The 25,656-nt window shown below is 30.0% G+C and overlaps 1 protein-coding gene across 3 annotated transcripts in view; it reads right to left on the bottom strand.

Annotated features, from left to right (window-relative positions):
* Positions 1 to 143: 143 nt before the first annotated feature.
* Positions 144 to 25,656, bottom strand: part of LOC130442659 (probable G-protein coupled receptor Mth-like 3) — a 33,909-nt gene continuing 8,396 nt past the window's right edge. For all 3 annotated transcript variants that reach the window (XM_056776972.1, XM_056776973.1, XM_056776974.1), the window contains exons 3-7: positions 25,066 to 25,171; positions 13,819 to 13,979; positions 6,411 to 6,530; positions 3,172 to 3,358; positions 144 to 2,914 (exon numbers count right to left, since the gene is read on the bottom strand). In XM_056776972.1, coding sequence (XP_056632950.1) covers positions 2,645 to 2,914; positions 3,172 to 3,358; positions 6,411 to 6,530; positions 13,819 to 13,979; positions 25,066 to 25,171 — 844 coding nt within the window. In that variant the 3' untranslated portion in view covers positions 144 to 2,644. The remainder of the gene's footprint in view (positions 2,915 to 3,171; positions 3,359 to 6,410; positions 6,531 to 13,818; positions 13,980 to 25,065; positions 25,172 to 25,656) is intronic.

Genomic DNA, 25,656 nt, shown 5'->3' with positions numbered 1-25,656 from the left:
AAATAAAATGATAAATTACGTGATAATGAAATTATTCTTTTTTCTTAACGAAAAAGCGTCATAAAAGTCGACTGGTATATGCCGAATTTGCCGAAATCGAACGAAAGGTAAAGGTGAAAGGTTTTTGGAATGAAAATTTAAAAAAAGAAGAATATTCACTTTATTAACTACAATATATATTTTTTTACAAATCAAATTTGCTCAATAACAAAATAAAGTCGAATCCGGATGTTTATTGAAAACTTCGGTCTCATATTTTTGGGGAAGGCGCCAGAAACGATGCAAAAGGACAAGAACGATCGAAATTTTGAACGAGTTCGAGCAGTTTTTGAAAATTTGGTTGAGACGCCTCTGATATGTTTGCCAAACGCGTTTTGTTTTTAAATTTGGTAAACGCTCCTCGTATTTTTTGCCGAATGCGTTTGAAAGGAAACAAAAAACAATAACGATCGCGAATTTGGACGAATTCACGCATTTCTTTAAAAATTTTCTGATTGTTCTTTTATATTTATGCCGAATGAACGTATTTTCCAAAAAAAAAACTGATGAACGTCCTTCCATTTTTTGCCGAATGCGCTAGAAACAAGAAAAAAACGATCGCGAATTTGGACGAATTCACGCATTTCTTTAAAAATTTTCTGATTGTTCTTTTATATTTATGCCGAATGAGCGTATTTTCCAAAAAAAAAACTGATGAACGTCCTTCTATTTTTTTGCCGAATGCGCTAGAAACGAGATAAAAACGATCGCGAATTTGGACGAATTCACGTATTTCTTTATAAATTTTGTGATTGCCCTTTTATATTTATGCCGAATGAGCGTATTTTCCAAAAAAAACTAATAAACGTCCTTCTATTTTTTGGCCGAATGCGTTAGAAACGAGTTAAAAACGATCGCAAATTTGGACGAATTCACGAATTTCTTTAAAAATTTTCTGATTGTTCTTTTATATTTATGACGAATGAGCGTATTTTCCAAAAAAAAAACTGATGAACGTCCTTCCATTTTTTGCCGAATGCGCTAGAAACGAGTTAAAAACGATCGCAAATTTGGACGAATTCACGAATTTCTTTAAAAATTTTGTGATTGCTCTTTCATATTTATGCCGAATGAGCGTATTTTCTAAAAAAAAACTGATGAACGTCCTTCCATTTTTTGCCGAATGCGCTAGAAACGAGATAAAAACGATCGCAAATTTGGACGAATTCACGAATTTCTTTAAAAATTTTGTGATTGCTCTTTCATATTTATGCCGAATGAGCGTATTTTCTAAAAAAACTGATGAACGTCCTTCCATTTTTTGCCGAATGCGCTAGAAACGAGATAAAAACGATCGCAAATTTGGACGAATTCACGAATTTCTTTAAAAATTTTGTGATTGCTCTTTCATATTTATGCCGAATGAGCGTATTTTCTAAAAAAAACTGATGAACGTCCTTCCATTTTTTGCCGAATGCGCTAGAAACGAGATAAAAACGATCGCAAATTTGGACGAATTCACGAATTTCTTTAAAAATTTTGTGATTGCTCTTTCATATTTATGCCGAATGAGCGTATTTTCTAAAAAAAACTGATGAACGTCCTTCCATTTTTTGCCGAATGCGCTAGAAACGAGATAAAAACGATCACAATATTTGGACGAATTGCCACATTTCTCGGCTAAATACGCTGAAAAGTTGGCCAAATGCGCTGAAAAAGCGGCAATAGAACAAGAACTATTACAAATTTGGACGAATTCAAGCACTCCTTGAAAATTTGGCGGATACACTTAAAATATATTGGCAGAACCGCGTGATTTTAATAAAATTGGTAAATGCGCTTGAATTTTTCGCAGAATGCGCGGGATGTTTCATGACAAGAAAGATCGCAAATTTGGACGAAATCAATTATTTCTTCAAAAAATCGATGAAAATTGAAAATTTCTGACGAATAGGTCAAAAAGGAAGCAAAATAACCAGAACCATCACGAATTTGTATGGATTCGCGCATTTTTGTAAAATTTTGTGAGTGCACTTCAAAGATTTTGCCGAATGTGCGTAAATTTTGCAAATATGCCGTATGCGCTTCGAATTTTCCGCCGAACGCACTAGAAACGAAGCAAAACAAACAAAAATTATAGAGAATTTGGACGAACTAACGTATTTTTAGGGAATTTTGTAAGTGCACTTCAAATATTTTGCCGAAAGTGCGTATTTTTTCCCAATACGCCGGATGCGCTTCGAATTTTCCGCCGAATGCGCTAGAAACGAAGAAAAAAAAACAAGAATTCTAGCGAATTTGGACGAATTAACGCATTTTTGGAAAATTTTTTGTAAGCGCACTTCATAGATTTTGCCGAATGTGCGTATTTTTTGCAAACATGCCGGATACGCTTCGAATTTTCCGCCGAACCGTCTAGAAACGAAGCAAAAAAAACAAGAATTATAGCGAATTTGGACTAATTAACGCATTTTTCATGAAAATTTGGCAAACACGCTTTGAAAACTTCGCCGAAAGCGTGTGAAATCAAAAACAAAGTACAAAATTCGACGTCAAATTAACCAAAAATTTACAATCGAAATCCGGGAGGAACATATCCAAAAATAATTATCGACCAAACACCATCCCGAAATATACAGGACGTCCCAAAAAAAATCCCTATAATTCAAACCGTTTCCGGCGATTTCCACGTCAATAATTGTAAACTGGTTGATTTACTAAAATACGACGCGGCGCTGTCCACGTGTTTGTTTGCGCGTTTTTTCAAACTTTTCGTGTACAATTTCAACACTCGACAATTGCAGGTCACCAACAGGGCCACCAAGAGCCCTTGGGTACCTTGCGACACGTGATAAGCCACCCGAAACGTATCGGATTCGTTGAAAAACTTAGCGAAAGTCGATAGAATCATAACGACAGTTATAACAGTCGTTATCTGTAAAAAAAACATTAATTAAATCGAAGTAGATACGGCCCTGTATAATATAGACATATATAAACTCGTCCATCCGAATAAGGACTCGACACAAAAGTGGAATCCTTTCGAGCTCCGAAGCCCCATCGAAATATTTAGAATAAAAAAAAAATATCGGAAACGGATATTGGAATATTCGGAACAGACGGTTTTCCATTCTTCTTCTTTTCATTTTATCCTTTTTCGATGTTACTAGAAAGAAATATTAATAAACTCACCTTTACGAAAAGGAGAATTTGAAGGGTTCTTTTATTATTCATTTTTTCTTTGGTTCTAATATCTGTCTGGAAACTGATGATGTATATCGACAGAAACGTCGATCGTATCAAATAGTTGAAGGTGATTATGATGATGACGAAACTGGGTGATATTAGACCGTAAATGAAAGCGTTGGGATCCAGAAACCTGTGAAAGGGAATGGAATTGTTTTTTTTTTTCGAGATATAGTCTGTTTTTTGATAAGTTACAGTACGATATTTGGAACACTGCACGTTAGTAGCTTTAGCTCCTCTACTATAGACGATATAACAACCGAAATACGTTTCCGGTTAACGAAAAAAACGCAATTTTCCATTGTTTTTGTTATTTTTCGAAATGCGTCACTTATAGTCTGTCCTTAAAGTCGTAAAATTAAATCCGGGTATCAAATACACGTTAGTAGCTTTAGCTCCTCTACTATAGACGATATAACAACCAAAATACGTTTCCGGTTAACGAAAAAAACGCAATTTTTCATTGTTTTTGTTAATTTTCGAAATGCGTCACTTATAGTCTGTCCTTAAAGTCGTAAAATTAAATCCGGGTATCAAATACACGTTAGTAGCTTTAGCTCCTCTACTATAGACGATATAACAACCAAAATACGTTTCCGGTTAACGAAAAAAACGCAATTTTTCATTGTTTTTGTTGATTTTCGAAATGCGTCACTTATAGTCTATCCTTCAAGTCGTAAAATTAAATCCAAGTATCAAATACACGTTAGTAGCTTTAGCTCCTCTACTATAGACGATATAACAACCGAAATACGTTTCCGGTTAACGAAAAAAACGCAATTTTTCATTGTTTTTGTTGATTTTCGAAATGCGTCACTTATAGTCTATCCTTCAAGTCGTAAAATTAAATCCAAGTATCAAATACACGTTAGTAGCTTTAGCTCCTCTACTATAGACGATATAACAACCGAAATACGTTTCCGGTTAACGAAAAAAACGCAATTTTCCATTGTTTTTGTTATTTTTCGAAATGCGTCACTTATAGTCTGTCCTTAAAGTCGTAAAATTAAATCCGGGTATCAAATACACGTTAGTAGCTTTAGCTCCTCTACTATAGACGATATAACAACCAAAATACGTTTCCGGTTAACGAAAAAAACGCAATTTTTCATTGTTTTTGTTGATTTTCGAAATGCGTCACTTATAGTCTATCCTTCAAGTCGTAAAATTAAATCCAAGTATCAAATACACGTTAGTAGCTTTAGCTCCTCTACTATAGACGATATAACAACCGAAATACGTTTCCGGTTAACGAAAAAAACGCAATTTTCCATTGTTTTTGTTATTTTTCGAAATGCGTCACTTATAGTCTGTCCTTAAAGTCGTAAAATTAAATCCGGGTATCAAATACACGTTAGTAGCTTTAGCTCCTCTACTATAGACGATATAACAACCGAAATACGTTTCCGGTTAACGAAAAAAACGCAATTTTCCATTGTTTTTGTTATTTTTCGAAATGCGTCACTTATAGTCTGTCCTTAAAGTCGTAAAATTAAATCCGGGTATCAAATACACGTTAGTAGCTTTAGCTCCTCTACTATAGACGATATAACAACCGAAATACGTTTCCGGTTAACGAAAAAAACGCAATTTTCCATTGTTTTTGTTATTTTTCGAAATGCGTCACTTATAGTCTATCCTTCAAGTCGTAAAATTAAATCCAAGTATCAAATACACGTTAGTAGCTTTAGCTCCTCTACTATAGACGATATAACAACCGAAATACGTTTCCGGTTAACGAAAAAAACGCAATTTTCCATTGTTTTTGTTATTTTTCGAAATGCGTCACTTATAGTCTGTCCTTAAAGTCGTAAAATTAAATCCGGGTATCAAATACACGTTAGTAGCTTTAGCTCCTCTACTATAGACGATATAACAACCGAAATACGTTTCCGGTTAACGAAAAAAACGCAATTTTCCATTGTTTTTGTTATTTTTCGAAATGCGTCACTTATAGTCTGTCCTTAAAGTCGTAAAATTAAATCCGGGTATCAAATACACGTTAGTAGCTTTAGCTCCTCTACTATAGACGATATAACAACCAAAATACGTTTCCGGTTAACGAAAAAAACGCAATTTTTCATTGTTTTTGTTGATTTTCGAAATGCGTCACTTATAGTCTATCCTTCAAGTCGTAAAATTAAATCCAAGTATCAAATACACGTTAGTAGCTTTAGCTCCTCTACTATAGACGATATAACAACCGAAATACGTTTCCGGTTAACGAAAAAAACGCAATTTTCCATTGTTTTTGTTAATTTTCGAAATGCGTCACTTATAGTCTGTCCTTAAAGTCGTAAAATTAAATCCGGGTATCAAATACACGTTAGTAGCTTTAGCTCCTCTACTATAGACGATATAACAACCAAAATACGTTTCCGGTTAACGAAAAAAACGCAATTTTTCATTGTTTTTGTTATTTTTCGAAATACGTCACTTATAGTCTGTCCTTCAAGTCATAAGACTAAGTCCGAATATCAAATACACGTTAGCAGCTTTAGCTCCTGTACTATAGACGATATAACAACCGAAATACGTTTCCGGTTAACGAAAAAAACGCAATTTTTCATTGTTTTTGTTGATTTTCGAAATGCGTCACTTATAGTCTATCCTTCAAGTCGTAAAATTAAATCCAAGTATCAAATACACGTTAGTAGCTTTAGCTCCTCTACTATAGACGATATAACAACCGAAATACGTTTCCGGTTAACGAAAAAAACGCAATTTTTCATTGTTTTGTTATTTTTCGAAATACGTCACTTATAGTCTGTCCTTAAAGTCGTAAAATTAAATCCGAGTATCAAATACACGTTAGTAGCTTTAGCTCCTCTACTATAGACGATATAACAACCGAAATACGTTTCCGGTTGATGTAAATGATTTATCGTCATTAAAATAACGAAATTTATAACATTCAGCAGGATATTCACACAATTTCTTATTAATTTGGATCAAAATCAATCTTCTCCCAAAGCGCGTACAAGTTAACTCAATATCAAGTTTAAATCGTCCTCTAATTAGTTCATCAAGAGGAAATAATTTCGCTAATAGATTTCTAATTAGATCAAATTCTGGAAAGGTCAATGTCAATTTTGAGACGCCATGTCGAAATGAAACTATGAAAACAACATTAGAAAAAATTTAAAGTAAACAACCGTACCATAAATCAACTGTAAGTCACTTACCAGCAATTTTGTTTTTTTAGAGACATAGTATCCAACAATTTCCCCCCTTTTTCTTCATACTGAATCAAAACACTTACAAACAGAAGAAGTAGAGGTAGACCCCATCCGAATAAAGAGTATCTGGAATAAATAGGACTAACGTCAACCATAAAATCATTTAAAGTAGTCGAGAGGACATAGAATGAGTCATACGTTAGTCCCTTTACATTTTTATCCAAAAAAATTACGTCATTATATGGTATAAACTTTGTATAATCTGATGGGAACAATTCAAATGAAAACTTGTCCACTATTTTCACCCATATTCACGAAAAAAGGTAGCAAATTACGTCACTGCATAGTAAAAACAATAAAATTTGATCTTAAACTTTGTATAATCTGATGAGAACCATTCAAAACAAAACTTGTACGATTGCTGCTACGTCTACTGTATTATCCCGATCTTGCGCTCAGTGATTTTCGCTTATTAGTCAATATATAACCGAAAAATCATCAACGAACTCACAAAAATGATATTTTCATCTATTTTCACGAAAAAAGGTAGCAAATTACGTCACTGCATTGTAAAAACAATAAAATTTGATCTTAAACTTTGTATAATCTGATGAGAACCATTCAAAACAAAACTTGTACGATTGCTGCTACGTCTACTGTATTATCCCGATCTTGCGCTCAGTGATTTTCGCTTATTAGTCAATATATAACCGAAAAATCATCAACGAACTCAAAAAAATGATATTTTCATCTATTTTCACGAAAAAAGGTAGCAAATTACGTCACTGCATAGTAAAAACAATAAAATTTGATCTTAAACTTTGTATAATCTGATGAGAACAATTCAAAACAAAACTTGTACGATTCCTGCTACGTCTACTGTATTATCCCGATCTTGCGCTCAGTGATTTTCGCTTATCAGTCAATATATAACCGAAAAATCATCAACGAACTCAAAAAAATGATATTTTTATCTATTTTCACGAAAAAAGGTAGCAAATTACGTCACTGAATAGTAAAAACAATAAAATTTGATCTTAAACTTTGTATAATCTGATGAGAACAATCTAAAACAAAACTTGTACGATTGCTGCTACGTCTACTGTATTATCCCGATCTTCTGCTCAGTGATTTTCGCTTATTAGTCAATATATAACCGAAAAATCATCAACGAACTCACAAAAATGATATTTTCATCTATTTTCACGTAAAAAGGTAGCAAATTACGTCACTGCATAGTAAAAACAATAAAATTTGATCTTAAACTTTGTATAATCTGATGAGAACAATCTAAAACAAAACTTGTACGATTGCTGCTACGTCTACTGTATTATCCCGATCTTGCGCTCAGTGATTTTCGCTTATCAGTCAATATATAACCGAAAAATCATCAACGAACTAAAAAAAAATGATATTTTCATCTATTTTCACGAAAAAAGGTAGCAAATTACGTCACTGCATAGTAAAAACAATAAAATTTGATCTTAAACTTTGTATAATCTGATGAGAACCATTCAAAACAAAACTTGTACGATTGCTGCTACGTCTACTGTATTATCCCGATCTTGCGCTCAGTGATTTTCGCTTATTAGTCAATATATAACCGAAAAATCATCAACGAACTCACAAAAATGATATTTTCATCTATTTTCACGAAAAAAGGTAGCAAATTACGTCACTGCATTGTAAAAACAATAAAATTTGATCTTAAACTTTGTATAATCTGATGAGAACCATTCAAAACAAAACTTGTACGATTGCTGCTACGTCTACTGTATTATCCCGATCTTGCGCTCAGTGATTTTCGCTTATTAGTCAATATATAACCGAAAAATCATCAACGAACTCAAAAAAATGATATTTTCATCTATTTTCACGAAAAAAGGTAGCAAATTACGTCACTGCATAGTAAAAACAATAAAATTTGATCTTAAACTTTGTATAATCTGATGAGAACAATTCAAAACAAAACTTGTACGATTCCTGCTACGTCTACTGTATTATCCCGATCTTGCGCTCAGTGATTTTCGCTTATCAGTCAATATATAACCGAAAAATCATCAACGAACTCAAAAAAATGATATTTTTATCTATTTTCACGAAAAAAGGTAGCAAATTACGTCACTGAATAGTAAAAACAATAAAATTTGATCTTAAACTTTGTATAATCTGATGAGAACAATCTAAAACAAAACTTGTACGATTGCTGCTACGTCTACTGTATTATCCCGATCTTCTGCTCAGTGATTTTCGCTTATTAGTCAATATATAACCGAAAAATCATCAACGAACTCACAAAAATGATATTTTCATCTATTTTCACGTAAAAAGGTAGCAAATTACGTCACTGCATAGTAAAAACAATAAAATTTGATCTTAAACTTTGTATAATCTGATGAGAACAATCTAAAACAAAACTTGTACGATTGCTGCTACGTCTACTGTATTATCCCGATCTTGCGCTCAGTGATTTTCGCTTATCAGTCAATATATAACCGAAAAATCATCAACGAACTAAAAAAAAATGATATTTTCATCTATTTTCACGAAAAAAGGTAGCAAATTACGTCACTGCATAGTAAAAACAATAAAATTTGATCTTAAACTTTGTATAATCTGATGAGAACCATTCAAAACAAAACTTGTACGATTGCTGCTACGTCTACTGTATTATCCCGATCTTGCGCTCAGTGATTTTCGCTTATTAGTCAATATATAACCGAAAAATCATCAACGAACTCACAAAAATGATATTTTCATCTATTTTCACGAAAAAAGGTAGCAAATTACGTCACTGCATTGTAAAAACAATAAAATTTGATCTTAAACTTTGTATAATCTGATGAGAACCATTCAAAACAAAACTTGTACGATTGCTGCTACGTCTACTGTATTATCCCGATCTTGCGCTCAGTGATTTTCGCTTATTAGTCAATATATAACCGAAAAATCATCAACGAACTCAAAAAAATGATATTTTCATCTATTTTCACGAAAAAAGGTAGCAAATTACGTCACTGCATAGTAAAAACAATAAAATTTGATCTTAAACTTTGTATAATCTGATGAGAACAATTCAAAACAAAACTTGTACGATTCCTGCTACGTCTACTGTATTATCCCGATCTTGCGCTCAGTGATTTTCGCTTATCAGTCAATATATAACCGAAAAATCATCAACGAACTCAAAAAAATGATATTTTTATCTATTTTCACGAAAAAAGGTAGCAAATTACGTCACTGAATAGTAAAAACAATAAAATTTGATCTTAAACTTTGTATAATCTGATGAGAACAATCTAAAACAAAACTTGTACGATTGCTGCTACGTCTACTGTATTATCCCGATCTTCTGCTCAGTGATTTTCGCTTATTAGTCAATATATAACCGAAAAATCATCAACGAACTCACAAAAATGATATTTTCATCTATTTTCACGTAAAAAGGTAGCAAATTACGTCACTGCATAGTAAAAACAATAAAATTTGATCTTAAACTTTGTATAATCTGATGAGAACAATCTAAAACAAAACTTGTACGATTGCTGCTACGTCTACTGTATTATCCCGATCTTCTGCTCAGTGATTTTCGCTTATTAGTCAATATATAACCGAAAAATCATCAACGAACTCACAAAAATGATATTTTCATTTATTTTCACGTAAAAAGGTAGCAAATTACGTCACTGCATAGTAAAAACAATAAAATTTGATCTTAAACTTTGTATAATCTGATGAGAACCATTCAAAACAAAACTTGTACGATTTCTGCTACGTCTACTGTATAATCCCGATCTTGCGCTCAGTGATTTTCGCTTATCAGTCAATATATAACAGAAAAATCATTAACGAACTAAAAAAAAATGATATTTTCATCTATTTTCACGAAAAAAGGTAGCAAATTACGTCACTGCATAGTAAAAACAATAAAATTTGATCTTAAACTTTGTATAATCTGATGAGAACCATTCAAAACAAAACTTGTACGATTTCTGCTACGTCTACTGTATAATCCCGATCTTGCGCTCAGTGATTTTCGCTTATCAGTCAATATATAACCGAAAAATCATCAACGAACTCAAAAAAATGATATTTTCATCTATTTTCACGAAAAAAGGTAGCAAATTACGTCACTGCATAGTAAAAACAATAAAATTTGATCTTAAACTTTGTATAATCTGATGAGAACAATTCAAAACAAAACTTGTACGATTTCTGCTACGTCTACTGTATAATCCCGATCTTGCGCTCAGTGATTTTCGCTTATCAGTCAATATATAACAGAAAAATCATTAACGAACTAAAAAAAAATGATATTTTCATCTATTTTCACGAAAAAAGGTAGCAAATTACGTCACTGCATAGTAAAAACAATAAAATTTGATCTTAAACTTTGTATAATCTGATGAGAACCATTCAAAACAAAACTTGTACGATTTCTGCTACGTCTACTGTATAATCCCGATCTTGCGCTCAGTGATTTTCGCTTATCAGTCAATATATAACCGAAAAATCATCAACGAACTCAAAAAAATGATATTTTCATCTATTTTCACGAAAAAAGGTAGCAAATTACGTCACTGCATAGTAAAAACAATAAAATTTGATCTTAAACTTTGTATAATCTGATGAGAACAATCTAAAACAAAACTTGTACGATTGCTGCTACGTCTACTGTATTATCCCGATCTGGCGCTCAGTGATTTTCGCTTATCAGTCAATATATAACAGAAAAATCATTAACGAACTAAAAAAAATGATATTTTCATCTATTTTCACGAAAAAAGGTAGCAAATTACGTCACTGCATAGTAAAAACAATAAAATTTGATCTTAAACTTTGTATAATCTGATGAGAACCATTCAAAACAAAACTTGTACGATTTCTGCTACGTCTACTGTATAATCCCGATCTTGCGCTCAGTGATTTTCGCTTATCAGTCAATATATAACAGAAAAATCATTAACGAACTCAAAAAAATGACATTTTCATCTATTTTCACGAAAAAAGGTAGCAAATTACGTCACTGTATAGTAAAAACAATGAAATTTGATCTTAAACTTTGTATAATCTGATGAGAACAATCTAAAACAAAACTTGTACGATTGCTGCTACGTCTACTGTATTATCCCGATCTTCTGCTCAGTGATTTTCGCTTATTAGTCAATATATAACCGAAAAATCATCAACGAACTCACAAAAATGATATTTTCATCTATTTTCACGAAAAAAGGTAGCAAATTACGTCACTGCATAGTAAAAACAATAAAATTTGATCTTAAACTTTGTATAATCTGATGAGAACCATTCAAAACAAAACTTGTACGATTTCTGCTACGTCTACTGTATAATCCCGATCTTGCGCTCAGTGATTTTCGCTTATCAGTCAATATATAACAGAAAAATCATTAACGAACTCAAAAAAAATGACATTTTCATCTATTTTCACGAAAAAAGGTAGCAAATTACGTCACTGTATAGTAAAAACAATGAAATTTGATCTTAAATTTTGTATAATCTGATGAGAACCATTCAAAACAAAACTTGTACGATTGCTGCTACGTCTACTGTATTATCCCGATCTGGCGCTCAGTGATTTTCGCTTATCAGTCAATATATAACCGAAAAATCATCAACGAACTAAAAAAAAATGATATTTTCATCTATTTTCACGAAAAAAGGTAGCAAATTACGTCACTGCATAGTAAAAAACAATGAAATTTGATCTTAAACTTTGTATAATCTGATGAGAACAATTCAAAACAAATCTTGTACGATTCCTGCTACGTCTACTGTATTATCCCGATCTTGCGCTCAGTGATTTTCGCTTATCAGTCAATATATAACAGAAAAATCATTAACGAACTAAAAAAAAATGATATTTTCATCTATTTTCACGAAAAAAGGTAGCAAATTACGTCACTGCATAGTAAAAACAATGAAATTTGATCTTAAACTTTGTATAATCTGATGAGAACAATTCAAAACAAAACTTGTACGATTTCTGCTACGTCTACTGTATTATCCCGATCTTGCGCTCAGTGATTTTCGCTTATCAGTCAATATATAACAGAAAAATCATCAACGAACTCAAAAAAATGATATTTTCATCTATTTTCACGAAAAAAAGGTAGCAAATTACGTCACTGTATAGTAAAAACAATGAAATTTGATCTTAAACTTTGTATAATCTGATGAGAACAATTCAAAACAAAACTTGTACGATTTCTGCTACGTCTACTGTATTATCCCGATCTTGCGCTCAGTGATTTTCGCTTATCAGTCAATATATAACAGAAAAATCATCAACGAACTGAAAAAAATGATATTTTCATCTATTTTCACGAAAAAAAGGTAGCAAATTACGTCACTGTATAGTAAAAACAATGAAATTTGATCTTAAACTTTGTATAATCTGATGAGAACCATTCAAAACAAAACTTGTACGATTGCTACTACGTCTACTGTATTATCCCGATCTTGCGCTCAGTGATTTTCGCTTATCAGTCAATATATAACCGAAAAATCATCAACGAACTCCAAAAAAAGATATTTTCATCTATTTTCACGAAAAAAGGTAGCAAATTACGTCACTGCATAGTAAAAACAATGAAATTTGATCTTAAACTTTGTATAATCTGATGAGAACAATTCAAAACAAAATTTGTACGATTCCTGCTACGTCTACTGTATTATCCCGATCTTGCGCTCAGTGATTTTCGCTTATCAGTCAATATATAACCGAAAAATCATCAACGAACTCAAAAAAATGATATTTTCATCTATTTTCACGAAAAAAGGTAGCAAATTACGTCACTGCATAGTAAAAACAATAAAATTTGATCTTAAACTTTGTATAATCTGATGAGAACCATTCAAAATAAAACTTGTACGATTGCTGCTACGTCTACTGTATTATCCCGATCTTGCGCTCAGTGATTTTCGCTTATCAGTCAATATATAACCGAAAAATCATCAACGAACTAAAAAAAAAATGATATTTTCATCTATTTTCACGAAAAAAGGTAGCAAATTACGTCACTGCATAGTAAAAACAATAAAATTTGATCTTAAACTTTGTATAATCTGATGAGAACAATTCAAAACAAAACTTGTACGATTTCTGCTACGTCTACTGTATTATCCCGATCTTGCGCTCAGTGATTTTCGCTTATCAGTCAATATATAACAGAAAAATCATCAACGAACTCAAAAAAATAATATTTTCATCTATTTTCACGAAAAAAAGGTAGCAAATTACGTCACTGTATAGTAAAAACAATGAAATTTGATCTTAAAGTTTGTATAATCTGATGAGAACAATTCAAAACAAAACTTGTACGATTGCTGCTACGTCTACTGTATTATCCCGATCTTGCGCTCAGTAATTTTGGATTATAGTCAAAATGTTTACCTTATAAAATGTTTGGTTATGTCGTTATCCACCACCGGCGCTAGTTGTAGCCCGGTTCTGAATTGATTGTACATATTATGGGCCATCAACATCATCCAAAAGAAGATGCTCAGCCTGGCGTATTGCAAAGCAAACGCCAACGATATACACAACTCAGAATCCTATAAAAAAAAATAAGAAAAAAATGCAACCACACACGAAATAATTAACGATCTTGGTTTTATAATTACGTCAAAGGAATTTTTCGATGTTACCTCGTATGTGGATGTTAAACGGAAAGTTTGAAAGTTTGTAGGTCAATTAAGTTGCAATAACATTCTATACAACGTATCTCGAGGCCCCTCAGAGAACGTAAATCAATAAAAGTCTTTGAACTTCTGTTTTCATTATTTCGGCGTTTATTTGTTCTCGATTTGAGCCTCTGAAGTCTCTTGAATATTACATTACCACGAATAGTTAATAAGCTTTAAGGTTGTGTGAAGTTCTGTTTATTTGTTTTACGGAATTTCAATTTTATGATGTTGATAAACTTAATTTGCAAGTGACTTTACCTGTATAAGTATCTATGACCACGAATTTACTCAATTTAGTTTGAGATTCTGGCGAATGCGCCGAGTTTCTAAGAAAAATTTAACATTTTGGTGGACGCGCGTCGAGTTTTGCGCAATTTTCTACACCTCTCAGTCGACAAAATTTAAATTTCTATTGAACTATCTTCGTACATGTCAAAATTCAAAATTCTGTTGAATTATTTTCGTAGACGCCAAAATTTAAAGAGGGTCGCAGTCATCAAACTTTGAAATCGTTTTGAACTATCCTCGTAGATGCCAAAATTTAAAATTCTATTGAACTATCTTCTTAGCCGTCAAAATTTATTAAATTTTTGTTGAATAATCTTCGTAGATGCGGAAATTTAACGGAACTTGGAGTTGCCAAATTTGAATTTGTTATTAATTATCCTTGTAGATGCCAAAATATAAAATTGTGTTGAACTATCTTCGTAAAAGCCAAAATTTAACAAACCACGTAGTCACCAAAATTTAAAATTTTTTTGAACTATCCTCGTAGATGCCAAAATTTAAATTTCTATCGAACTATCTTCGTAATCACAAAAATTTAAAATTCTGTTGAATTATCTTCTTAGACGCCAAAATTTATCGAAGCTCGGAGTCGCCAAAATTTGAAATTGTTTTGAACTATCCTCGTAGATGCCAAAATTTAAATTTCTATCGAACTATCTTCGTAATTACAAAAATTTAAAATTCTATTGAATTATCTTCTTAGACGCCAAAATTTATCGAAGCTCGGAGTCGCCAAAATTTGAAATTGTTTTGAACTATCCTCGTAGATGCCAAAATTTAAATTTCTATCGAACTATCTTCGTAATCACAAAAATTTAAAATTCTGTTGAATTATCTTCTTAGACGCCAAAATTTATCGAAGCTCGGAGTCGCCAAAATTTGAAATTGTTTTGAACTATCCTCGTAGATGCCAAAATTTAAATTTCTATCGAACTATCTTCGTAATCACAAAAATTTAAAATTCTATTGAATTATCTTCTTAGACGCCAAAATTTATCGAAGCTCGGAGTCGCCAAAATTTGAAATTGTTTTGAACTATCCTCGTAGATGCCAAAATTTAAATTTCTATCGAACTATCTTCGTAATCACAAAAATTTAAAATTCTGTTGAATTATCTTCTTAGACGCCAAAATTTATCGAAGCTCGGAGTCGCCAAAATTTGAAATTGTTTTGAACTATCCTCGTAGATGCCAAAATTTAAATTTCTATCGAACTATCTTCGTAATCACAAAAATTTAAAATTCTGTTGAATTATCTTCTTAGACGCCAAAATTTATCGAAGCTCGGAGTCGCCAAAATTTGAAATTGTTTTGAACTATCCTCGTAGATGCCAAAATTTAAATTTCTATCGAACTATCTTCGTAATCACAAAAATTTAAAATTCTGTTGAATTATCTTCTTAGACGCCAAAATTTATCGAAGCTCGGAGTCGCCAAAATTTGAAATTGTTTTGAACTATCCTCGTAGATGCCAAAATTTAAATTTCTATCGAACTATCTTCGTAATCACAAAAATTTAAAATTCTGTTGAATTATCTTCTTAGACGCCAAAATTTATCGAAGCTCGGAGTCGCCAAAATTTGAAATTGTTTTGAACTATCCTCGTAGATGCCAAAATTTAAATTTCTATCGAACTATCTTCGTAATCACAAAAATTTAAAATTCTATTGAATTATCTTCTTAGACGCCAAAATTTATCGAAGCTCGGAGTCGCCAAAATTTGAAATTGTTTTGAACTATCCTCGTAGATGCCAAAATTTAAATTTCTATCGAACTATCTTCGTAATCACAAAAATTTAAAATTCTGTTGAATTATCTTCTTAGACGCCAAAATTTATCGAAGCTCGGAGTCGCCAAAATTTGAAATTGTTTTGAACTATCCTCGTAGATGCCAAAATTTAAATTTCTATCGAACTATCTTCGTAATCACAAAAATTTAAAATTCTGTTGAATTATCTTCTTAGACGCCAAAATTTATCGAAGCTCGGAGTCGCCAAAATTTGAAATTGTTTTGAACTATCCTCGTAGATGCCAAAATTTAAATTTCTATCGAACTATCTTCGTAATCACAAAAATTTAAAATTCTGTTGAATTATCTTCTTAGACGCCAAAATTTATCGAAGCTCGGAGTCGCCAAAATTTGAAATTGTTTTGAACTATCCTCGTAGATGCCAAAATTTAAATTTCTATCGAACTATCTTCGTAATCACAAAAATTTAAAATTCTATTGAATTATCTTCTTAGACGCCAAAATTTATCGAAGCTCGGAGTCGCCAAAATTTGAAATTGTTTTGAACTATCCTCGTAGATGCCAAAATTTAAATTTCTATCGAACTATCTTCGTAATCACAAAAATTTAAAATTCTGTTGAATTATCTTCTTAGACGCCAAAATTTATCGAAGCTCGGAGTCGCCAAAATTTGAAATTGTTTTGAACTATCCTCGTAGATGCCAAAATTTAAATTTCTATCGAACTATCTTCGTAATCACAAAAATTTAAAATTCTGTTGAATTATCTTCTTAGACGCCAAAATTTATCGAAGCTCGGAGTCGCCAAAATTTGAAATTGTTTTGAACTATCCTCGTAGATGCCAAAATTTAAATTTCTATCGAACTATCTTCGTAATTACAAAAATTTAAAATTCTATTGAATTATCTTCTTAGACGCCAAAATTTATCGAAGCTCGGAGTCGCCAAAATTTGAAATTGTTTTGAACTATCCTCGTAGATGCCAAAATTTAAATTTCTATCGAACTATCTTCGTAATCACAAAAATTTAAAATTCTGTTGAATTATCTTCTTAGACGCCAAAATTTATCGAAGCTCGGAGTCGCCAAAATTTGAAATTGTTTTGAACTATCCTCGTAGATGCCAAAATTTAAATTTCTATCGAACTATCTTCGTAATCACAAAAATTTAAAATTCTGTTGAATTATCTTCTTAGACGCCAAAATTTATCGAAGCTCGGAGTCGCCAAAATTTGAAATTGTTTTGAACTATCCTCGTAGATGCCAAAATTTAAATTTCTATCGAACTATCTTCGTAATCACAAAAATTTAAAATTCTGTTGAATTATCTTCTTAGACGCCAAAATTTATCGAAGCTCGGAGTCGCCAAAATTTGAAATTGTTTTGAACTATCCTCGTAGATGCCAAAATTTAAATTTCTATCGAACTATCTTCGTAATCACAAAAATTTAAAATTCTGTTGAATTATCTTCTTAGACGCCAAAATTTATCGAAGCTCGGAGTCGCCAAAATTTGAAATTGTTTTGAACTATCCTCGTAGATGCCAAAATTTAAATTTCTATCGAACTATCTTCGTAATCACAAAAATTTAAAATTCTATTGAATTATCTTCTTAGACGCCAAAATTTATCGAAGCTCGGAGTCGCCAAAATTTGAAATTGTTTTGAACTATCCTCGTAGATGCCAAAATTTAAATTTCTATCGAACTATCTTCGTAATCACAAAAATTTAAAATTCTGTTGAATTATCTTCTTAGACGCCAAAATTTATCGAAGCTCGGAGTCGCCAAAATTTGAAATTGTTTTGAACTATCCTCGTAGATGCCAAAATTTAAATTTCTATCGAACTATCTTCGTAATCACAAAAATTTAAAATTCTATTGAATTATCTTCTTAGACGCCAAAATTTATCGAAGCTCGGAGTCGCCAAAATTTGAAATTGTTTTGAACTATCCTCGTAGATGCCAAAATTTAAATTTCTATCGAACTATCTTCGTAATCACAAAAATTTAAAATTCTGTTGAATTATCTTCTTAGACGCCAAAATTTATCGAAGCTCGGAGTCGCCAAAATTTGAAATTGTTTTGAACTATCCTCGTAGATGCCAAAATTTAAATTTCTATCGAACTATCTTCGTAATCACAAAAATTTAAAATTCTGTTGAATTATCTTCTTAGACGCCAAAATTTATCGAAGCTCGGAGTCGCCAAAATTTGAAATTGTTTTGAACTATCCTCGTAGATGCCAAAATTTAAATTTCTATCGAACTATCTTCGTAATCACAAAAATTTAAAATTCTGTTGAATTATCTTCTTAGACGCCAAAATTTATCGAAGCTCGGAGTCGCCAAAATTTGAAATTGTTTTGAACTATCCTCGTAGATGCCAAAATTTAAATTTCTATCGAACTATCTTCGTAATCACAAAAATTTTAAATTCTGTTGAATTATCTTCTTAGACGCCAAAATTTATCGAAGCTCGGAGTCGCCAAAATTTGAAATTGTTTTTAATTATCCTTGTAGATGCCAAAATATAAAATTGTGTTGAACTATCCTCGTAAAAGCCAAAATTTAACAAACCACGTAGTCACCAAAATTTAATTTTCTCTTGAATTACTTTTGAAAATGCCAAAATTTAAAATTTGGTTGAGCTATCCCCGAAGAAGCCAAAATTTAATAAAGCTCGCGGACGCCAAAATCAAAATTTCTATTGAATTATCTTCGTGCGATCCAAAATTTAAATTTTGTCGAACTATTTTTGGAATCGCCAAAATTGAAAATTTTGTTTAGCTACTCTCGAAAATGCCAGAATATTGACAAATCTCGCAGTCGCCAAAATTTAAAATTCTGTTAACCATCTGCGTATCCGCCAAAATTTAATATTCTGACCCCGCGCAAACGCCAAAATTTAAAATTCTGTAAACGGAACTCGTGATTGCCAAAATTTAAAATTACTCAAAATACTTAAATTTGAATTTATGATGGAAGGAGATCTAATAAACTAACTGCGAAATTATATATCGAAAAAAAATTTTTTCCAAATTTCATAGCCCGAATTTCTTTTTATTCATCTGCTCAATATAATATACAGAGTGAGCAATAATTAAAAGAAAATGTCGATTTATTATATAATAATATGTGGTTTTAACGTTAAATATGCTAAAAGGGATGCTAGAAATTATTTTAGGGCGTATAATATAAGAAACAATCCCACCCTAAAGTCAACACAATATAATTAATGATAAACTCGTTAGAGGAAGTTGTATGTAGGACAAACAACATAAACATAATTGATTCATGATGCTTTCTGTTTATATCGCTTATATAAGCTCTAATAGATGTTTGAATGATGATGATATACGGGGGGATTTATTGTTATTATTCTCGGTGTTGCGTTGAAAATTTGTTGTGGAACTTCAAAAGACAGGTTGCGAAAAGAATTTGAGTGTGGAAAAGCGATTTTTGTCCAATTTGAATGAGGAAAAGTCATTTTTTGTCAAAATTTCCATCATTTAACCCTACTCTTAGCCAATTTATATTTAAAAGGGCGGTTTTTACAAAATTTTTATTGGAAAGGTGTTTTTCGTCCAATTTAAGCTCGGAAAATCCAATTTTTTCCTAATTTTTCGTCACAAAACTAACTTTTTGCCGAATTAGAGCTAGGAAAAGCGGTTATTGTCATAATTTTCATTGGAAAAGTCATTTTTTGTCAAACTTGGATGCGCTGAAGAAATTTTTGCCATAATCGAGCTCGGAAAAGCTGATTCGAACGAAATTTTCATAGGGAAATCCCATTTTTCTGTTAGTTAATCTAGTAAAATCTATTTTTGTCCAAATTTTCATCAGGAAAAAACAATTCTTGTTCATTTTAAGATTGGAAAAGCAGCTTTTGTCCAAATTTAACCAGGGAAAATCCATTTTGACCACATTTTCATTAGATTCTCCAATGTTTGTTCAATTTAAGCTAGAAAAAGCTTTACTTGTCCAAATTTTCATCAGGAAATACAATTCCTGTCTAATTTGAGCTTGGAAAAGCAGTTTTTGACTAAATTTTCGTTGGAAAATCCAATTTTTTTGTCCAATTCCAGCTGGGAAAAGATATTTTGTCACATTTTTCATTGGAAAAGCGATTATTTTTCAAATTTAAGTTCGGAAAATCCATTTTCGACCACATTTTTATTAGAAATTCGAAAATTTAAGCTAGAAAAAGTAGTTTTTTTACAAATTTCTAACAGGAAATACAATTCTTGTCCATTTTGAGCTTGGAAAAGCAAATTATGTCCAATTTTTCATTAGAAAATCTGATTTCCAAGCGATATTAAAATTAAAATGTTGGAAAAGTCATTTTCGATATAGTTTCCATTGGAAAAATCATTTTTTGTCTAAATTAAATTTCAAAAAACAATTTTAGTTCCATTTGAATTCGAAATTAATCCAAAGTATGGAAAAGTCATTTGTACCAAATTTTTCATCAGAAAATCCAAATTTTTTTCAAAATTAAGTTGAAGAAAACGAGTTTTCACAAAATTTTTCTCTGAAATTCCAATTTTTTCTCAAAATTATGTTGAAAAAAACGATTTTTTACAAAATTTTTCTCTGAAAATCCAATTTTTTCTCAAAATTAATTTCAAAAAAAAAACGATTTTTCACAAAATTTTCATCTGAAAATCCAATTTTTTCTCAAAATTAAGTTGAAAAAAAACGATTTTTCACAAAATTTTTTGCTGAAAATCCAATTTTTTCTAAAATTAAGTTGAAAAAAACGATTTTTCACAAAATTTTCATTTGATAATCCAATTTTTTCTAAAATTAAGTTGAAAAAAACGATTTTTCACAAAATTTTTTGCTGAAAATCCAATTTTTTCTAAAATTAAGTTGAAAAAAACGATTTTTCACAAAATTTTTTGCTGAAAATCCAATTTTTTCTAAAATTAAGTTGAAAAAAACGATTTTTCACAAAATTTTTCTCTGAAAATCCAATTTTTTCTCAAAATTAATTTCAAAAAAAAAACGATTTTTCACAAAATTTTTTGCTGAAAATCCAATTTTTTCTAAAATTAAGTTGAAAAAAACGATTTTTCACAAAATTTTCATTTGATAATCCAATTTTTTCTAAAATTAAGTTGAAAAAAACGATTTTTCACAAAATTTTTTGCTGAAAATCCAATTTTTTCTAAAATTAAGTTGAAAAAAACGATTTTTCACAAAATTTTTTGCTGAAAATCCAATTTTTTCTAAAATTAAGTTGAAAAAAACGATTTTTCACAAAATTTTTCTCTGAAAATCCAATTTTTTCTCAAAATTAATTTCAAAAAAAAAACGATTTTTCACAAAATTTTCATCTGAAAATCCAATTTTTTCTCAAAATTAAGTTGAAAATAAAACGATTTTTCACAAAATTTTTTGCTGAAAATCCAATTTTTTCTAAAATTAAGTTGAAAAAAACGATTTTTCACAAAATTTTCATTTGATAATCCAATTTTTTCTAAAATTAAGTTGAAAAAAACGATTTTTCACAAAATTTTTTGCTGAAAATCCAATTTTTTCTAAAATTAAGTTGAAAAAAACGATTATTCACAAAATTTTCATCTGAAAATCCAATTTTTTCTCAAAATTAAGTTGAAAAAAACGATTTTCACAAAATTTTCATCTGAAAATCCAATTTTTTCTCAAAATTAATTTCAAAAAAAAAACGATTTTTCACAAAATTTTCATTTGAAAATCCAATTTTTTCTCAAAATTAAGTTGAATAAAACGATTTTCACAAAATTTTCATCTGAAAATCCAATTTTTTCTCAAAATTAATTTCAAAAAAAAAACGATTTTTCACAAAATTTTCATTTGAAAATCCAATTTTTTCTCAAAATTAAGTTGAAAAAAACGATTTTTCACAAAATTTTCATCTGAAAATCCAATTTTTCCTCAAAATTAAGTTGAAAAAAACGATTTTCACAAAATTTTCATCTGAAAATCCAATTTTTTCTCAAAATTAATTTCAAAAAAAAACGATTTTTCACAAAATTTTCATTTGAAAATCCAATTTTTTCTCAAAATTAAGTTGAAAAAAACGATTTTTCACAAAATTTTTTGCTGAAAATCCAATTTTTTCTAAAATTAAGTTGAAAAAAACGATTTTTCACAAAATTTTCATTTGAAAATCCAATTTTTTCCAAAATTAAGTTGAAAAAAACGATTTTTCACAAAATTTTCCTCTGAAAATCCAATTTTTTCTCAAAATTAAGTTGAAAAAAAAACGATTTTTCACAAAATTTTTTGCTGAAAATCCAATTTTTTCTAAAATTAAGTTGAAAAAAACGATTTTTCACAAAATTTTCCTCTGAAAATCCAATTTTTTCTCAAAATTAAGTTGAAAAAAACGATTTTTCACAAAATTTTTTGCTGAAAATCCAATTTTTTCTAAAATTAAGTTGAAAAAAACGATTTTTCACAAAATTTTCATTTGAAAATCCAATTTTTTCCAAAATTAAGTTGAAAAAAACGATTTTTCACAAAATTTTCCTCTGAAAATCCAATTTTTTCTCAAAATTAAGTTGAAAAAAAACGATTTTTCACAAAATTTTATTCGAAAAATCCCAATTTTTCGTCAAACAAATAGAAATCGAAAAACAAAATGCGACATTATATATTATAAACACCCTGTATAAATGATTTACACCCTCAAAACAGTCGAAAAAGTTGAAAAAACATTAAAAATTAAAATTCTAAATTGTTCTAACAAATTAACTGGACCGTAGACATTGAAGTCTTTGAATAAACAATTTTCATGATAAATTTATGGAAATCGCGTTGATATTTCGGTTAGAGGGATGCGATTTATCGCTATATGTGCACAATACGAATGCATCCACCCCATGAAATCGATATAATACAATGGGAATTATATCAGACACGCTTTCATACTTGTATCTATGACGAATGGATTTCCAAATGAAAATACCACAATCCAAACGTGAATTCCAAATAATTCATTTTTTGTTTTTTATCACTCTCGATGTATGTGAGGTGAATCAAATGAGATTTTCGTTTCTTTTTTTTTTTCGTTCAATTAGAACGTGGAAAAGTAATTTTTGTATAAATTGAATTTGGAAAATCTATACTTTTATTATGAAAATCATTTTTTTGTTTTGGAAAATTGAGTTTTTCATCAAATTTGATTGATGAACTGATTTTCGTCTGTGATTTTAGATTAGAAAAGTTTTTCGACAATAATATCAAAATAAAATTAATTTTTACTCAATTTAATGTTGGAAAATTAGTTTTTTGACGAAATTTCATTCATAAAAATCATTTTTTTGGCAAAATTCTAATGAGAAATGTTCCTTTACACCTTTTACTCTTATAAAAGCAAATTTTTGACAAAAGTTTCAAGATAAAATTAACTTTTGCTCAATTTAATTTTGGAAAATTAGTTTTTTGACGAAATTTTATTCTTAAAAATCATTTTTCGTCCATTTTAACTTCATAATAAACATTTTTTGGCAAAATTTTTAAGAAAAATGTTACTTTACTCCATTTACTCATATAAAAGCAAATTTTTGGCAAAAATATTAAGATAAAATTAATTTTTGCTCCATTTAACTTTGGAAAATCAGTTTTTTGACGAAATTTTATTCATAAAAATCATTTTTTTTGGCAAAATTCTAATGAGAAATGTTCCTTTACACCTTTTACTCTTATAAAAGCAAATTTTTGACAAAAATTTTAAGATAAAATTAATTTTTGCCCAATTTAATTTAGAAAAATTGTTTTTTGGCGAAATTTTATTCATAAAAATCATTTTTCGTCCGTTTTAACTTCATAAAAATCATTTTTTGGCAAAATTTTAATGAGAAATGGTACTTTACTCCATTTACTCCTATAAAAGCAAATTTTTGACAAAAGTTTCAAGATAAAATCAATTTTTGCTCAATTTAAATGTGGAAAATCATTTTTTTGACGAAATTTTATTCATAAAAATCATTTTCGTCAATTTTCGTGGCATAAATCATAATAGAATTAATTTTTTGCAATTTGTTGACAAAATTTTATTTTAAAATTAATTTTTGCCCAATTCGACATTTTTTGTCAATTTAACCTTTTCGACAAAACCAACGTTTTGACAAAATTATAATGATTAAATTCTTTATTGTCCACTTCAGCTTTGAAAAGCTAATTTCTTGGCAAAATTTTATTATAAAACTCATTTTTTGCTAAACTATACAAGGGAAATCAATTTTTTTGACAAAATTCTATTATAAAATTCATTTATATTTATCTTAATCTAAATAAGAAAAAAGAATTTTTGACAAAATTTTAATTAGAAAATCCATATTTTGTCGAATTAATCTTTAGAAAAGCAAGTTTTGACCATAAAATTAATTTGGCAAATTTTGAAATAAACTTTTTTTTGGTAATAAATTTAATGATTTTTGCCTAATTCAACTACATGAAAACGAATTTTTGAACGAACAAAACTTTATTTTTGCCCAATATAAATTTGGAATACCAATTTTTTGACAAAAATTTATTAAAAAATTCATTTTTTCTCCATTTAATCTTTTCGGCAAAACCAACGTTATGACAAAATTATGATTGAATTCTTTTTTGCCCACTTTAACTTTAAAAAGACAATTTATTGGCTAAAATTCATTACAAAAACTTATTTTTTGCCAAATTGCAGCTTTATAAAACCAATTTGTTGACAAAATTTCAGTGACAAAACTTGTAAAACCGATTTTTTGACAAAATTTCATTATGAAATTAATTTTTTGCCGAATACAAATTTGGAAAACTAAATTTTTGTCTAAATAAAATATGAAAAAGCATCACGATCATACTGAAAGCACAACATTTCCTGGAACCCATTTTTTCCAACAAATAAGCGAAAAACAACAAAAAAAAAAATTAAATTCCGATACTTACCGACACCCCCCCTACGCCGACAACGTACAACAATTGCGTCATGAAAAGGGCCGCCAGGAGATTCATCAGAGTCGTTCCAGAAAGATTACGTAAATCAGAAAATAAACTGCAACAAGCAAACAATTTTTTTCTTCAAAATACATGAAATTTAGTCCAGTACTTAGACAATTTTCACTTTAAATCATGCATTTACGAATACTTTTCGAAAAAATTCAAAAAAAAACGAGTAGAATACAACATTTATAATTAATAAGCTTTTTCAGGTGTCTGAGGATGATGATTTGGTACCGAAACGCGTATCGAACGATTTCTTTGAATATAATCGACTAATCTAAAATCAACGAACGGAATTATCATAAAAATATGGTCGGAAACGGAAAGGACGTGACGAGATTCGATAATGACTTTTTGTCATTTTGAAACGGAAACCGTTCCAACGACCTACTTTTCCCCGACCTATTTACAATGAAATTGACACATTGACACCCCATTAGGTCCCATGAACCTTCTTATGGATGTATTCCATTGAGTTTGAGCCGAAAAAGGAATGGGTACTATTCCGCTGCCGTGAATATAACCAATTTTACTATG

This window comes from Diorhabda sublineata, chromosome 4, assembly GCF_026230105.1.
Source record: "Diorhabda sublineata isolate icDioSubl1.1 chromosome 4, icDioSubl1.1, whole genome shotgun sequence".
In the NCBI taxonomy this organism is placed as follows: Eukaryota; Metazoa; Arthropoda; class Insecta; order Coleoptera; family Chrysomelidae; genus Diorhabda; species Diorhabda sublineata.
This window is presented reverse-complemented; position numbering and strand designations above follow the sequence as displayed.